This window comes from Blennius ocellaris, assembly GCF_963422515.1.
Source record: "Blennius ocellaris genome assembly, chromosome: 12".
Lineage (NCBI taxonomy): Eukaryota > Metazoa > Chordata > Actinopteri > Blenniiformes > Blenniidae > Blennius > Blennius ocellaris.
In genome coordinates this window covers 11584198-11599769 of record NC_137661.1, presented here as the reverse complement: position 1 = coordinate 11599769, position 15572 = coordinate 11584198, and the positions used below count along the sequence as shown (strand labels likewise).

The window sequence follows — 15572 nt, the reverse complement described above, 5'->3', positions numbered from 1 at the left end:
TTCCTGCAGAAGTTCACTGAGATTAAATTGCAGACAGCAGCCAGTGTAAGTGACACTCCCACTGCCATCCGCGTCCCACATTCAGGCTGCCTGATGCATTCCTTCTTCATGAACTGAGCAGCAGGATCAGATTCCACCGACAGACCTTCGCTCAGATAAAAACAACTTGACAGTCTTCTGATTGGTTTTCTCCAAAAAAATAATTGAAAGCCATCTCCATTCTACTGAGTAAAAACATCATACGAGCCATTGCTCCTATATGCTCCTCACTGCTGAACCTCCAGCCAGCATGGAGAAGTCCGGTGATGTCCAACTCAGTCACCCACTGCCCAGGAGGGAGCGGGAGACCGACGCCTTCGTGTCTCCGAGGAGCCAACGCCACAGGGCTCCGAAGTCAAGCCGCTTTCCAGAGGCACAAGTGAGGAAAGGTCGGAGGCAAAGGGAGAAGCCAGAGATGAAGGAGGTGAAGGCGGAGCAGAAGAATGAACTGAAGCTGAAACCCACTGTGGTGGACATTGATAGTGTGAGAGACGATGAAGTGGACGAGGAGAATCTGGGACTCCTGGAAGCAGCAGAGCAGGAAGCTGGTGAGTCGGTTATGTCTGCAGTATTTAACCATTATAATGGAGCGCAGTGTTAAAATCCTCATCCACTTGAAGACATTTTTTTAATTTACTATGTTGCTACAGAAAATTAATGCATTCATCATTTAGTCCATTTATGTGCAATACGTGATGTACACAGTATATATGTATATTTATCTACAGGTCTAAAGCGGAAGAGCCTCGGCATCTTTGAGTGGCTGCTGATGGTCATTGTCTTGGTTCTCGTGATCCTTTTCCTCCCCATTTCCATCTGGTTCTGCATCAAAGTACAAACTCCACCTCTAATCAAACGCCTTAGCTCAAATGTTATATTTCTGCGTGTGTATAGTACATATTTACTAAAAGCATAGCAAACACAATCGCCGGCGTCCATTCATATTGAGTGTTTTGGTTTACAGATTGTGAGGGAGCACGAGAGAGCTGTAATCTTCAGACTGGGTCATTTACTTTGTGGAAGGCCCAGGGGACCAGGTCGGATGCGTTTTATGTTAATTAAAATGTTTGTTTTGTTGAATTCTCTGCCTTTGACTATAGCTTTGATTTTGAAAAATTGCAATGTATCGATAATGGAAGTTCATTCCCCACCTTGGGAAAATACATTTTGCAGATTGCGTACTGTACATTATATCAAATGAAGTCACCATTTAGCTTATATTGATTTAAAATATGAATCTCAATTAATGAACTAATTTCAGTTTTTTTTTCCAAGTTTTTCTATATGAAAAACGTGTCACTTTCTTTTCTTTCATGTTTCTTTTCAGGCCTGCTCTTTTATCTTCCACTTCTTGACGTGTGTCACAAGGTTGACGTTCGTCTAAAAATGCTGCAGGTTTCTCCTCATGGGGTACAGAACCACTTGTCTTGCCGGACCAATTGAAGTCAAACATTGTGAAAGCCGAAGTGAGGCAAAGCGGTGTTTTTCTTGAACGTTTGCATCCAGGTTGTAACAAAGGACTTGGTGAGACCGGAGCTGAGCGCCGTGTGCTTCTACCAAATCGAGAACGTGGCCCTGTGCAATGCAGCTCTTTCCAGCGTGACCGCGGTGCTGCAGAGTCTGGTCCAGGCCGCCGTCAGGGACGCTTTCGCCCAACATACATTCGTCTACACCCTGCAGCACAGGCGGAGGATCGGGGAACAGATACGAACAACCGTAGATGCTGTCGCGTGTCGCTGGGGAATCAGGGTGGAGAGAGCGGACATGTAAGATATCAAAGGCCTACATAAGTGGGGTTTTTTTTGTGTTATTTATTGTAATAGATATTCATATGCTGTACAATAATACAACTGATTTATACAGTCGGTCTCCAGAGTTCCGCAGAGAGGCTCTCTGCTGGCAGGGATGTTTCCTGTTAAACAGCGAAGAGGAATTTTGCCAGATTTGTTGTGCACTGTGGTTCTTCCTGCTGACCAGGCTGCTCTGTGCTTGTGTTTGATTTTCTGTCAGAGATGAGCTCAGTTTTCCGGTGGAGCTACAACAGACTCTCTCTGCTGAGGCTGAGTCCAGGAGACAACAGCAGGCTGGGGTGAGTGACATTACAACTTCTTCTTTATTTATTCATTACTTAGCCATATATGCATGGAGTAATTTTAGGGTTGAACCACATTTGAAACTAGATACGTCCAGTAATCAAGGGCTTGGCTACGTCTACAAAAACTAGGATAATTTCCATATCCCCTGAGAGGTTTTACACAGAAAGCACGATCAGATGTGTTTTTATCCTTCAGGTAAAAGCAACAGAGAGTGAGATATCTGCCTGGGATGGCTTCAGGGCATCTCTTCGCTTTCTCCACCCTGCTTTGGTGCTTCCACTCCCTCCAGATCTTCTCAACCTGAACACTGACATGTCTTCCCTGCCACCACCTCCGCCTCCTGTTGTGGACGCAGAGGGAGGGATGACGGTGGGGGAGTCAGAGACAGACTCGCCAATGATGTGACAGACAGCTAAGGAATGCACTGTAAACCGTCACTACTGTCTAAAATACACAGGACAATAATTTAGCATTTAACAGTTTTGTTTGGTCCTCGTGGTGAAACCAGCATGTTTTAAATGTCTCAGATAAATGTTGGGATCTCACAAGACCACAGAAAACTTGGTTCATTTCTGATGAAAGACAGTCGACATTTGTCAGGATATACAGTCACGACATATAAAATCCTCTCCCCTCCCCTCCTCAGTGACACTGACTGCCCCCATGCTCAGCTGGTCACCGATTGGTCAAGGCCCCCAAGATTCAACACTTTAGAATGCCCCCACCTTATCAAAGCCTTTGAAGAGATTCTCTACAGAATCTGTGTTTTTTTTGTTTGTTTTCATTGTAAATAAATCAGATTTTTTGGAATCATACTTGCTGTATTATTAAGGTGCACAAAGGTGACTGAAATGTCAACCTCTTCTGTGTCGAGAACTCCAAAACACTTCAAGCTTTACTGTTAATTCTGGTAATTGTAATTAAATTAACTATTAATTCCCTACAACAGTAATGAATGGCTTGTTTAAAGGCTTTGTACAAACTTTTATTCTGACTCATTCAGTAGATTTCAATTAACTGACAGACATCTAAAACATACAGGATTGTGCCACTTTGGAAGAGGGGTAGACAGTAACACAGTTGACAAATTAAAATACATAAATCAAATATCACAAGCCTTGTGTTATCAGCTCCTTCTGAATCTCAAGATCAGAACAACTACAACAAGTGTTGCTTCTTCAACCTCATAACCAATAAACTAATATGTTTCTTTTAAATTGTGACAATAAAATATTTCTGATAATAATATGATCTTCACATAGAAAATATGGAAAGCATCTGCTCCAAGTGTAATATTTTGATATATGATTTATTTTTTTCTGTGACAAGACAGACATGAAATAAGTAATGTCTCCTAAAATCTACAAAACTTTTGGATGCACCTGTAAATTCATCAAATACAGCCTAATCACACACTTCAGTTCAAAACTAAGATCCAGAAATGTCTGGACTAATTATTTTTTTCACAAACTCAAAACGCATTCACCGTTACATGCAGTGAAACCCTTTTTGAACACAACAACAAACCACAACAACCCAAAAGATACAATATTATAAAGAGATCTGTTTTCATACAACAGCAGTTTAGCCTCCAAATGCTTTTGATGCTTCCCGTGATGTTATCGTTGAATAATCATAAACAAACAAATAATAATAAACTGTGTGAATGTATTTGAATGTAAAGTGCACACATCACTTGTCAGATCACCGTTTCCTTGTCTTCTTGTTGCTGCTTGTTGGTTTGATTTCAGCTGAGAGTGTCTTTGGAGGAGCTGGACTTGTGTGGGTATGTGTGGATTGCAGGGGTGATTTCTCTTTTTCTGCAACACAAACAGAGACGAGCATGCATCGCCTTAACGTGAGCCATAATATCATGTCACAAAAGCTGCAAGTCAAAGCCATTAGTTGTCAGGACAATACCTCCGCTAGTTTTGGGGTCTGGACTGGGGCGACTGTGCAGCTTTCTCTCCAGGTCTTGAATCTTGTCCAGCGCAGCATGCAGGGCCTCCTCAGCTTTTAGGGCTCGCCGCTCGGCAATATTTCCTCGCACCTCAGAGTCACTGAAAGACAGTAGAGGAGATTTTTTTTTTTTTTTTTTTTTTGGATGGCTGGACGTCCATTGTGCATTAAATAATAATTTCAAGCTATTCTTATTCACGAGACTGTGAATGTAGAAATGCTGACGTTCACGTTTCTTTCTTCTTTATCCTTGCCACCATTATTATGTGATACTTTGTGATAAATCTACAAAGTATGACTCATTTAAATCTGCAGGGAGTTTTCTGGTACATGGATTTAGATGTGGCATATATGAAATGTTTTTGCAAGGTAAAATTTAAATATATATATACATATGTACATATGTGATATCCCTGGCAAAATTCACGAAACAAAAACCATGTAATTCATCTTAAGTTGAACAAAATCAACTTACTGCAGTTCTTGTTGTAATAATCCAACTGTGGTCAGATCACTATATGCTTTCTGGGCTTCTTCTGTCGCTGGAGACAAAACCAGCTCATCAGTCTGACAGACAAGGTCACAGACAGAGAGGCTGTTGAGTTCAATAGATATTGAAAAACATGTCATTATAAATAAATTGTCTGATTTAACTGTCTGACCCCATTCAGGTGGACACTGCTTTCTTCAAGTTTTCTCTGCGAGATGTTTCCATCGTAGTTTATGAACTTTACAACGGGGCTGTCGCAAACCGTCACCTCCCCCTGCAGGACAAAACAACACTTTTTTGTCAGCCTAATACCTAATCTACAAAAATAAAAAGTGAAACAAGATATGCTTACTTTCTTGAAATAAAAATATGTAAACTACTTTGCATCTAAGAAGTTTGTATTTAAATCCATAAAACCACGAAGATAATCAACAGTTAAACTCAATTGGATCTAATGCAGGAGACTATGAGTGAAATCAAGATACAGTCCATGACTCATTTTACACATACAGACAATTTAGAGACACGAATTAAGATTAAACACATCTTTGGTCTGTGGGAGGAACCTGGAGGATCCAGAGAAAAAACAATGTAAGAACAGGGAAATCATGAAAACTCCACACAGAGAGGCTCATAAGTACAACCTGGATTCGAACAGCCGAGAGCTTTTCACAAAGGGGAAGGAAGACTAACCACTTCACCACTGTGCGGGTAAAAACATTTCTCACCAATCAAATAATTAATGATTTATCAAAATTAAAAAATATATAACAAACCTTTGGTGGCTTATGTTCATCCTCAGTTTTCTGTAAAGGGCGTACTCATCATTATTATCGTCATGATAATTATCAGCATATCTCGAGGATTGCTTAATCATATAGTGTGTCGTCACGTGTGTTTCAGTTGTTACTCCGGCCAACCTTTTCTGGTCCTGCTTCAGTTTCATCTCTGGTCTGTCTGGTCTCACTGTCTGATACAGGCTCAGCTGCTATGTCTTCTTTTACCTAAACACACACACACACACACACACACACACACACACACACACACACACACACACACACACACACACACACACACACACACACACACACACACACACACACACACACACACACACACACACAGTTTAAATCAAGCACACTGTGTGGTTTCTGCTTACATGTCTCATATCAAGTTCCAGAAATCTTTCATTTGACCTGATCTAAATGTAATCTGGTACCTGATCAAACCTAGAAATGAGGAATTGATATGATCTCTCTCGTCTATACAGATGTCAGCTCTGTTTTATTGTCATCTATCACCATACATTCAAGTCAAGGTGACGTGTGTTTAATGAAACAGTATTTTAGAATCATGTCCATTCTCATTTCATATCCTATTAATTAACTTTGATTAGCCTGAAACGTGTGTGTGTGTGTGTGTGTGTGTGTGTGTGTGTGTGTGTGTGTGTGTGTGTGTGTGTGTGTGTTAATTTTAATTTCCCACCAGGTTGTCAGGAGGACAATCAGGATCCCTGCTGTTCAGCCCAGGCTGCTTGATGCAGAGCTCCGCTTGAGCACTTTTAACGCCTGAGAGCAGTAACTTATAGGTCTCCACCCAGTTAACACACTCAGTCTGCGGACAAGGACAGGTTTGTGGTGTAAAAGAGATTTTCAACACAGCTGCAATGGTACTACTTATTATCTGCTGCTCTTTAGAATCTGCTGGAGTCAGTTGTTCACCTGCAGAATTCTGCACTCAGTCATTCCATTTTCACTGTCATCTTTTCGAACATTCAGGGTGACATGTTCCTCCATTATCAAGTTACATAAGCTGAAGTTTAAAAACAAAAAAAAAAAGTTAACATTATGTTCAACTTACACCAAAGTATTTTGAGTTGTTTTACTACACATTGTCACAGACTCCGTTATATCAGTACTTGTAGAAGCAGTAAAAGAACTAAGCAGAAGCTGTAATTAAAAATCATCAGTCAAACAAAAGAAACCTCACAAAATCCCAATACATGATGAATGCTAGTACCTGGTGATGCGACTAGACAAATTGTCCAGGTTCTTTGAAATCATCTGGCCATCATCCTCCAGAGTCTGCAGTGAGACGTCTTTCATGTAGTGAAGTTCCTCTTGAGTTTGCTCCTCATCATGGTCGGGTACCATGACGAGTAGGAGATCCAACATCCAGCCAATCTGGGCCTTTTGAATAGAGTTGACCTGGCAGGGGAGGAAAGACTAAAACCTTAGATGACATTATATATTTTTACAACCAAGTCTCCAAAAGTAGCAAGAAAATAGATATGCAGTGAAGGTACATGAACAACTTTAACAGATCAAACTTCTGATGTGGGAAGTTAGACACAGTGCTGGACCACACCTTTTTTGCGACACTTTGAATTCAGAAACCTTCACTGGAACCAATGACAGTTGTTGTGACTCACCTCTTCACGAAGTCTTTGGTTCTCACCCTCAGTGAAGTTGGACAGGTTGGTTGTGAACTCCTGCACTTTATCCAACACCTTTTCTGTCTCTGAACTGTTTGACCAAACCAAACAGGTTAGGCAGAATTATAATAACACAAGCAATATGTATTATATCAAAACACATGTAACTTTGTCACCGTGTATGTTGCATGTATTTTTATATATGACGTAGGTGTGGTGTTTTGCACTGTCTTGTCTTAAGTTTCCTTGAGATGTTTTCCCTCGACTTTCATCCACTCGTGGTTCCTTGCGTTTCCTGGCTTGTCATGCGGTTCTGGTTCTATTATGCATGCAGGTGTGACATGTCATGTTTCTATTTTGTATGTTCCATGTTTGTACACTCGCTCACCCTCCATCTCTTGTAGCTTGTTGTTCTCTCACCCTTCAGTGTTGTCAGCGGTGACATGTTTACTCGCCACTCCAAACACATTTCCCCGTGCTGTCCTTAGTCCTGTCAGTGGCCAGGGTGTTATTTCCAGCCATTTCCATATCAAGTTAAATATATTTTGTTACGCCTGGGTAACACTAGTTTTAGTCCATCTTTAACTTTTGACCATGTCTTGGATTCCCCTTGTTTGTACCTCTGTGTGTTGGACTGTAATCGCAGAGTGTACTGACCCCTCCTTTACCAGGGCTAAACATAAACTTCCAAAAGCCAAGAGTGTGGGTCATGCGATTAGATTAATAAACAAGGGGTTTGGGGTTTTTTTGAGTGGCGTCACGGACCCTTGACAAGAAAGATTTATAGCACTGAACAAAAAAAATCTTACAATATGCCAGGTTGATTCTTGTCTGTCTCGTTGTTGGGTGGCATGACAGAGATGTGATGTAAAGCTTCTTCAGACAAACTCTGGCAGTCCTGCAGTGCTTTTTCCAGCTTCAGCCATTCCGACACGCTCATTTTTTGCGTCCATCCAGTCACGGCAACAGTTTTGGACACCCATAATTGCATTAACTCAATCAGCGCCGTGAGTTTTTTATGGATCCCTGAAACAGTACGGAGGGATTTAGTTTGAACACGTCCTCCATTTACCACAATGCCTTTGATGAGAAAATCACATAAAACAGGCGTTTATATGAGTACAGAGCAATTATTTGATGCATCGGCTCTCACCATTCTCTCCAGTGGCTTGCGATTCCAGCTGTGCGAGAATCTCTGACAGGAGGCTGTCGAGGTCTTTCAGCGATCGTTGGCCATCAGGAGGTTCACTACCAGGAGAGGAGTGTCTCCTGAACAGCTGAAAGCTTATATTAATCCACTTCTCCTGAATACTACCAAGTTCACTGAGAGTCTGTTGGCCGCAAAGCTGTTTCTCACCTTGGTAGTTCTCACACTGGAGAGACAAAATCTAGAGAAACAGAGCACAGAGGCATTTTTGTACTTTATTGGGGATATTGTTATAGACTATTATTTCATAATGCATATACTGTATGTTATCCTTTTATTTTGGTAATGTTTGGTAATGTTTGATGGAGTAGGCTGAAGCCTTTTCCAGGTCATCAGACAGACACACAATTTATCCATACACCAACTAAAGGTTCCAACAAACAGCACGATTTTCGCAGCTAAAATCAGTTGGGCTTTGAGCAGTTTTCAGACGACACTTTAGAGCAAAAGATTAGCTTTAAATGCATGTGGGGCTATAACGCCCTGAGAATACCCAAGGACAGTGATGTCATGCAAATCCCACATAAAGAGGCTGTTGCTCAGAAGCAAACTTAAATGTTGACAATGTGAGGGGGGAAACAACAACAACAAAGAAGTCAAATGTTGACTCCAAACTCATGAGCTTTCCAGATTACTTTATACTGTTGAATCAATATTTTGTTTTAATTAAATTATTTTCAAACAGATGACAGAGTGCGACACATCAGATGTTTCTGATTTTCAGAGATTAGATAGGTGAAAATAATTAGGTGGTGTGAGTGCATCAAAACTGGGGCCAAGATGAAAAGAAATAGTGAATGTAGATATAATACATTTCCTAACTGGCATTTCTAACCAGAATGATAAAATCCTGAGTAATGTCTTACCTCTGACCATTTTAATAAATCACCATGAATCTCTTCTATTGAATGTTTGTCGTATTTTGGTTCAGGACACCTTAAAAGAGAGAAAACAAAGCATGATCATCAAAATAGACCTAGAATAACATCTGGTGAACAAAGTGATAAATTGGATTGAAAAACAATTCCTGAAAATTATATAGAAGTTTTCATTAATAGCAATTTATGACAGACAGTACCGATCAGTTTTGATCAGCTTTTGGCTTTGCTTACTTATTCTGTGTTGCGAAAAAGTGAAGCCATTTGGTGATGCCTTGCTTGATGGCACTGATCTGAGAGCATTGATCATGCTCAGTCTCCTGAAGCTGGGACAGGAATTCAGTCAACTGCTTTCTCCAGAATTCAGCCAGCCCCATGACAATATCCAGGTCCTCTGTACTCTAGAGCAAGAGAGTCACTGTCATAGTTTAAATGATTTATGTGCATCTTTGGTTTTCAATATTGGATGAAAAAAAAAAAAAGAAACGTGAAAGTAGGGGCTGCACTTTTTACTTTTGAAACGATATAAAGGATACAGTGTTCTGCTGCCTTGAACCAGCTTTGTTCGCTGATGTGGAGTCGACTGACCAGCTTCAGTTTTTTGATACGGATCACCTGGCAAAACCACAAATATTAACAAATGATTTGTATATATTTATTGTGTGACGTACCGGAGACACGTTTTCACTACATCTACCAGTAAACCATAGCTTGAAAACAAAGAATAATAATAATGAGAAATTCAACAAACAAGAATGGTGAAAGTCTGTCCTTCTGTTTCCATAACCAAACTTACTATGACACAATAGAGTGACTCATTGAAAATGAATGAAAGTCAAAGAAGATGAACTACTTCGTGACCTCGCACACCTTGAGGGCGAGGCGGAAGGTACACTGGCTCCAGCAGTCTCTCTCTTCAGTGATGTGGAGCAGCTGAGCCTCAAGTCGAGCCCTCTGCAGCTCGTACAGTTCATGGTAACCCTGGACCACACTGACACGAGCAAATAGATGGTTTAGAGTTTATCTACTGCATGCATACAGAACTGCTGCCATTGCAACTTGAGCTCTCGCGTTAGAAAAACCAACGGAAAACAGTAACTGCTTCTGTGTACAACAAGAACACGATGCTGGCAGCACCAAACATCTGTGATTTGTGAAGGTAACTGATTCAATGTAACAACTCTGCACTGTTGTTTTGTGTTTTTCCAACATAAAGGTCATAGATTGGCTTCATATGATTCACTTGCATGAAGCAGATAAATAACGTTCATGAATCTGGTGACTTTAGGGAAGCGTCAAATTGATTAATTTGTGTCCTTGACTAGTGATCTCCAGTTTTCTCAAACTGACTCTGAGTTGATGTGAGTCTGCTTGAGGGACTCTGCCAGCTGTCGGTGTGCATGCTCCGCCTGCTGGGAAATGAAGGCATCGTGGTCTCGGATTTTGGACAACTCCCTGTGAAAAAACATCACATTGATAACAAAACAAAACAAAACAAAACAAATAATGTTGACATGCCTTTTGCAGGATGTTAAGAAACACCACTGTGAACTACACATTCCTACTTTTCCATTTATTCTTTCACAATAAAATCAGTCTATCAACAAGTTCCAAAAATGTCCCTTATAGTCACTGTCCATGACATGTCCATGACTCACGTACGTGTTCAGTTCCTGGATGGATGTCTTTATACGGTGGATCTCCTTCGTAAGCTGGCGGTCCAGAGAGCGCTGTGCTACTGCCTCGGTGTGCAAAGCCTTCAGTTGGAGTGGGATTCGGTCGAGCAGGGACTGGTAACGCTGTCTGCACAAAGATCCGTTCACTCTGCTTGTACCAAACGCCAGGGATTATTACAGAAAAATGTCATAATGCTGTTTGTTGGAAATACATTTCAGGAAGTGGTACACCTGCAGAGTGTTGCTTTGTTCCTGCCATGCATTCATATGTTGCCGTTTTAGTTTTAAAGCGTTTACCTTTTAACAGGCCGGTGCGTCATGAAACTCCCTCAAACAAACAGGGAGGTGTTACTGGTTATGTGCTGTCCAAACGTATTGGCTGCTAACCTGAGTTTGGCGAGTAGCTGTCCCCTCTCAACACAGCCGACGCTAACCTGCCTGATGAGTTCATGGAAAACAATGTTGTAGATGTTTTGCTCAACCTTCACCAGCTCAAGCAGGCCTTCCAGCTGTAGAAAAAGTCACTGCATGAATTATAAAGTTTACATCAATGCTATAACTTCTCAGCAGATTTGATCATACAAAAAAAATACAAATTCAGTAAGAGCTGTTTAGGACACTGACAACAAAAAAGAAAAATAACTTCATTTCAATTTTACAATTTCTCAGAATATTGCAATTTTTTTTTTTTTTTTAGCAACTTTAAGCATTCTTAAGAAATTAGAAACATTTGAGTGCATCGACAGCCTCTAAATGTGACCTGGATTCATCCAGAAGCCTCCTGCTGCTACCTTAATATAGATACTGAATGTTTTGCACTGTTATGATCTCAATGTTGCATCAGTGTTTTAATTTGAATCCAAGTTCAGACTTGCTGCTCAACAGTTTAAAATAAGCCATGTTTTCCTTTTCAGACATTTCTGTGCCACTATCTGTGGGTGTGGCAGAGAGCTGAGGCAGCACAGGAGCTGAATCACCCCTCTGCCCATAGAGAGACACGGACGTGACAGAGGTGGGAGACACAGTGCAGAGTCTCTGTGTGTTGGTTTTTGATTTCATTTAATAAAAATGAGGTTTTGGAAAGTTGTGGGAGATCCCTGTTAGTAGCGTGCATCACTGCCACAGTGGGCTTTTTTTCCCTGATGTCCTTACAACAGAAGAACACCTCAGATAAAGATCTTATGACATTAATTTCTCGGTAAAGCACCAAGGGGATTTTACCTGCAATCCTTCCTTTGACACATTTGGCCGAATGAGTCCAAGAAGCAGCAAAGCAGTGTAACAGCATGAAAGAACTTTATCATTGTGTTGGAGCTCATATATTTCTACTAAATATTCTAATCACATTAAATTTGTTCAATTAAATCCATGATAAATTCTGTGCTTAAAAATAGGGGCACTACTTATTCAGATGAACACAGCATACAGTAATGAATGCAATATATGAAGTATGGGCATTGTGGCCCATGCTACCTTTTTTTTTTTGGAAAGAGTTTTGATTCATTTTCAAATGTGCGTCCATATATGATATTTTTTTGGTATAACTCATGAGTGAGGCACATTTGTACTGTCAGACGCAGACACACAGCCCTGCCTACTTATTCTCACACAGTCCGTCCGGCTGCCTACCTGGGAGAACTCTGTCAGCTCCTGACTCTGCTGATCCACACCGGCCTCCTCCAGCATGTCATCCATCATTCTCATCAGTTGGACAGCTTCCAGCCGGCCACTGGGCTTTCTGAACACAAAAGACACAAACAAATCTGTATAAGGATCTGTGCAGCGGCATTATCCTGACTGCTGAAAGACAGTACTTATTAGTAGGCTGTGTATATGTATTCCTATCTGCGGACTTACAGTGAAGGCAGGACTCGCAGCGTCTGGTCGTCATCCTTCAGTTGTACTGTGAATGCACTGAGGAAGATATGTTTATAGCATAAAGTGTGCAAACGCAGATAGAATGACATGAGAAATTTAAGACTTACTCCTCATAGAACTGAAGTTTCTGTATCCCTTTGTTTCTCACCATGCGATATTCTTCTGGGATCAAACTTTCTGGGAGACTTAAGTTCTGCAAGACAGAATGTTCCCCTCATATTGTTTGTGCTATGTAAAAGTGGTGGAAAGTAAGAGGGAGTGAAAAGTCAGTAGTTTGGAAAACTATTCAGCCTGTTATAGCTGAATATAAAGTGTTTTATCCGCGTAGTTTCTGTGAATGTTACAAAATATATGTTTAGGACCTTTTCTGAGCTTACAAACTATACATTTATAAGAAATATGGACATAAAACCAGATGTTCCAATTCACCATTTGATAACTCTCCTGCACACAACGGTTTCAATAAAACTGAAAACTATTGACAGGAAGAATCGCAAACCCTTCTTTGTCATAGATGTTTAGAGAGTTTGTAAAATCAAAACACACGAGAGGAGCATACTTGCCTGTTTGTCAGTGATGTTGTTCTTCTCAGTCACTGGTGGGAGAGGTGTTGTCCTCTTCTGTGTCATCACAGCATCACACAAGAAGGAAATATCCCTGTATGCATACCATTTGTGTAGAAGAAACAAACTATCCTGTATTCATTGTGGTGAGTGCTGGATGGCAACACTATTGGGCATGGCTTTCATTTAAAATCAACAATCAGGTTTCCAATCAAGCATCAAACCAAGTTTTAAAAGGAATTTTTAGAGGCATTTTAAGTTATAGTTGGGAACGACACGTTTGTCTCATCAGTAAATGTGTCATGAGTGTAACTGACCTGCCGGCTCCAGTCAGGGATGTTGGCTGCTCCAGAAAGTATTTATACTTCTTACGTCCAATTGGATGATGCCAAACTGCATCTGGTCGTCTGATTCCACAACCCTAAGGATTTGTTTGCATGACTAGAATTTAAATCACTTTGAATGGAATCACTTTGGAAGGACATAAATCAGAAAATGCAAAGTTGACCTGAATGTGGTGTGTGGTCACCTTGCAGTGCCGCTGGTGCGCTGTGTGCCCCATCGCAGTCTTGTTGCAGACAGTGGAGGTCAGGCTGAGTAGAAGTTCATGCGGGATGATGTCTGAGTCTGATGCTTGCGGTTTGCCAGGAAGATGAGATTTTCTGCTTGTCACTTGGCCTTGAAATGTCACCTTACCCACTGTGGGGAAAGAATATCTGTCAACTGTAAGGGGACACAGTTTTGACAACATTTTTTTTTTTTTTACATGGACACAGTTTCCACACACACATCTTGCTCCAATGTGTCACGCATACATACATATGCAACTCTTGAGGATGCCTGCAAATAAAACATGTTGTGCCATAAGTTGGTTGCTTAGAATGGACATTAGCTTTACATAATGTCCATTCATCTAACTTCCCTATGCACTAGACAGGTCAGCACACGTATACAGAGATAGCGACAAAAAGTACTACATACACTCTCATTTATACATTTTAGAGACACCAATTAAGCTGAAATGTAATGTTTTGGGGTTGTGGGAGGTAACCCAAGCACCCGGACAAGATTGTGTCTTACATCCTTGTTGAAGACCACTTAAATATACCTTGACAGCAGGAAGTAATACAAGACTTATCAGGCACTTTCACTTTCAGTTTTTATGAGCATCTCTCTTTCTAAAGGTTTATATTCAAGGTTGGAAGGGTACTGGAGCTGATCGCAGCTGGGAAATGGTCAAAAGCAGTTCCTGCCATGGAGCCACCCATGGATGCACAGGGAAAATATTGAAACCCCCTCAAATTCACAGTGAGACTCCAAACTGAATGGTACATATTGTTTCTGTTAGGTGAGAGTATTGTGCTGTTATTATAACCAAGGCAGCACAGTCACTCAGACTAAACCGATGATTACAGTTTTTAAAAAATAGCAATTTTGACATTTACTATTGCCAGTCTGTCACAGGATTAACACATATAGACAGACAACCACACAAACTCACATTAATTTATCATTATTATTATTATTATTATTCATTCTTCTTCTTATTATTATTATTATCATTATTATTATTTTGATAATCATATGGTTCGTGCGAGTCACAGCACGTGAAGTGACTGGCAGCTTCATATCAGTCCATTAAAATGTAAGGCAGTGTGAATTAACTTAATGGAAGTCACCTGAAGACTCTTGCTCCGGCCTCGGTAAACTCGGAGCTGAGCTGGGTCTCGTGGGCTCAGACATCGTGGACTCGCGCCGAGGACTTTAAACTAAGCCTAACTTGGGCTTACAAAATTCTGACATACGCACCGTCGCTGATCGGTTAGTTTATTTGTTTCGGGAAATACCGTCTCTTCTTTCCTCCTCTGAGCCGCTTCCACTTCCTGTTCGCGTTGCTAGGATACCTTGTAAGCGTCTCCATGGATACTTTGTTTTCGATTAGGAACAGGTGTTGTTGCGTTCCTAAGTAACGCGGTAATGGGAGGAGGAGAAGAAGAAGAAGAAGAAGAAGAAGAAGAAGAAGAAGAAGAAGAAGAAGAAGAAGAAGAAGAAGAAGAAGAAGAAGAAGAAGAAGAAGAAGAAGAAGAAGACTGTTGATGTTATTGTATTTGAGCTACAGCAATAAATGCATTTATTCATATTGTTCATTGTTCAATTGCTGAAAGATTAATTTAATTTGTTTTGTTTCTGACAGAGAAGCACATGTTCATTCACCTTTTGCCTTTTATATCAAAGTGTAAAAACATATCAGCCTTTTCTTATGAATATCCCCAAATCTTCCCGATGGTCTCTTTTATAGCAATTTGAAATTATTCCCACCAAAGTGTGGATGCTGAAGCTCAATCTCCC

At 40.7% G+C, this 15572-nt stretch overlaps 2 protein-coding genes across 2 annotated transcripts; one reads left to right on the top strand and one right to left on the bottom strand.

Annotated features, from left to right (window-relative positions):
* Nucleotides 1–289: 289 nt before the first annotated feature.
* Nucleotides 290–2540, top strand: nphs2 (NPHS2 stomatin family member, podocin; the record flags this gene model as incomplete). Its single annotated transcript, XM_080505718.1, has 7 exons — nt 290–587; nt 768–871; nt 1004–1076; nt 1367–1449; nt 1546–1805; nt 2050–2128; nt 2331–2540. 7 exons carry the CDS (start codon nt 290–292, stop codon nt 2538–2540), a joined length of 1107 nt encoding a protein of 368 aa, XP_080361844.1.
* A 1299-nt stretch (nt 2541–3839) lies between these two features.
* Nucleotides 3840–14966, bottom strand: axdnd1 (axonemal dynein light chain domain containing 1; the record flags this gene model as incomplete). The annotated part of the gene is made up of 24 exons (XM_080505716.1): nt 3840–3955; nt 4056–4195; nt 4570–4661; nt 4757–4858; nt 6073–6201; nt 6309–6399; nt 6607–6794; nt 7019–7112; nt 7831–8047; nt 8175–8394; nt 9095–9164; nt 9341–9507; nt 9620–9721; nt 9977–10097; nt 10457–10561; nt 10769–10909; nt 11170–11291; nt 12412–12520; nt 12640–12696; nt 12768–12853; nt 13224–13317; nt 13541–13644; nt 13753–13922; nt 14903–14966. The coding sequence occupies 24 exons, from the start codon at nt 14964–14966 to the stop codon at nt 3840–3842; spliced, it is 2901 nt and encodes a 966-aa protein (XP_080361842.1).
* Nucleotides 14967–15572: the final 606 nt, after the last annotated feature.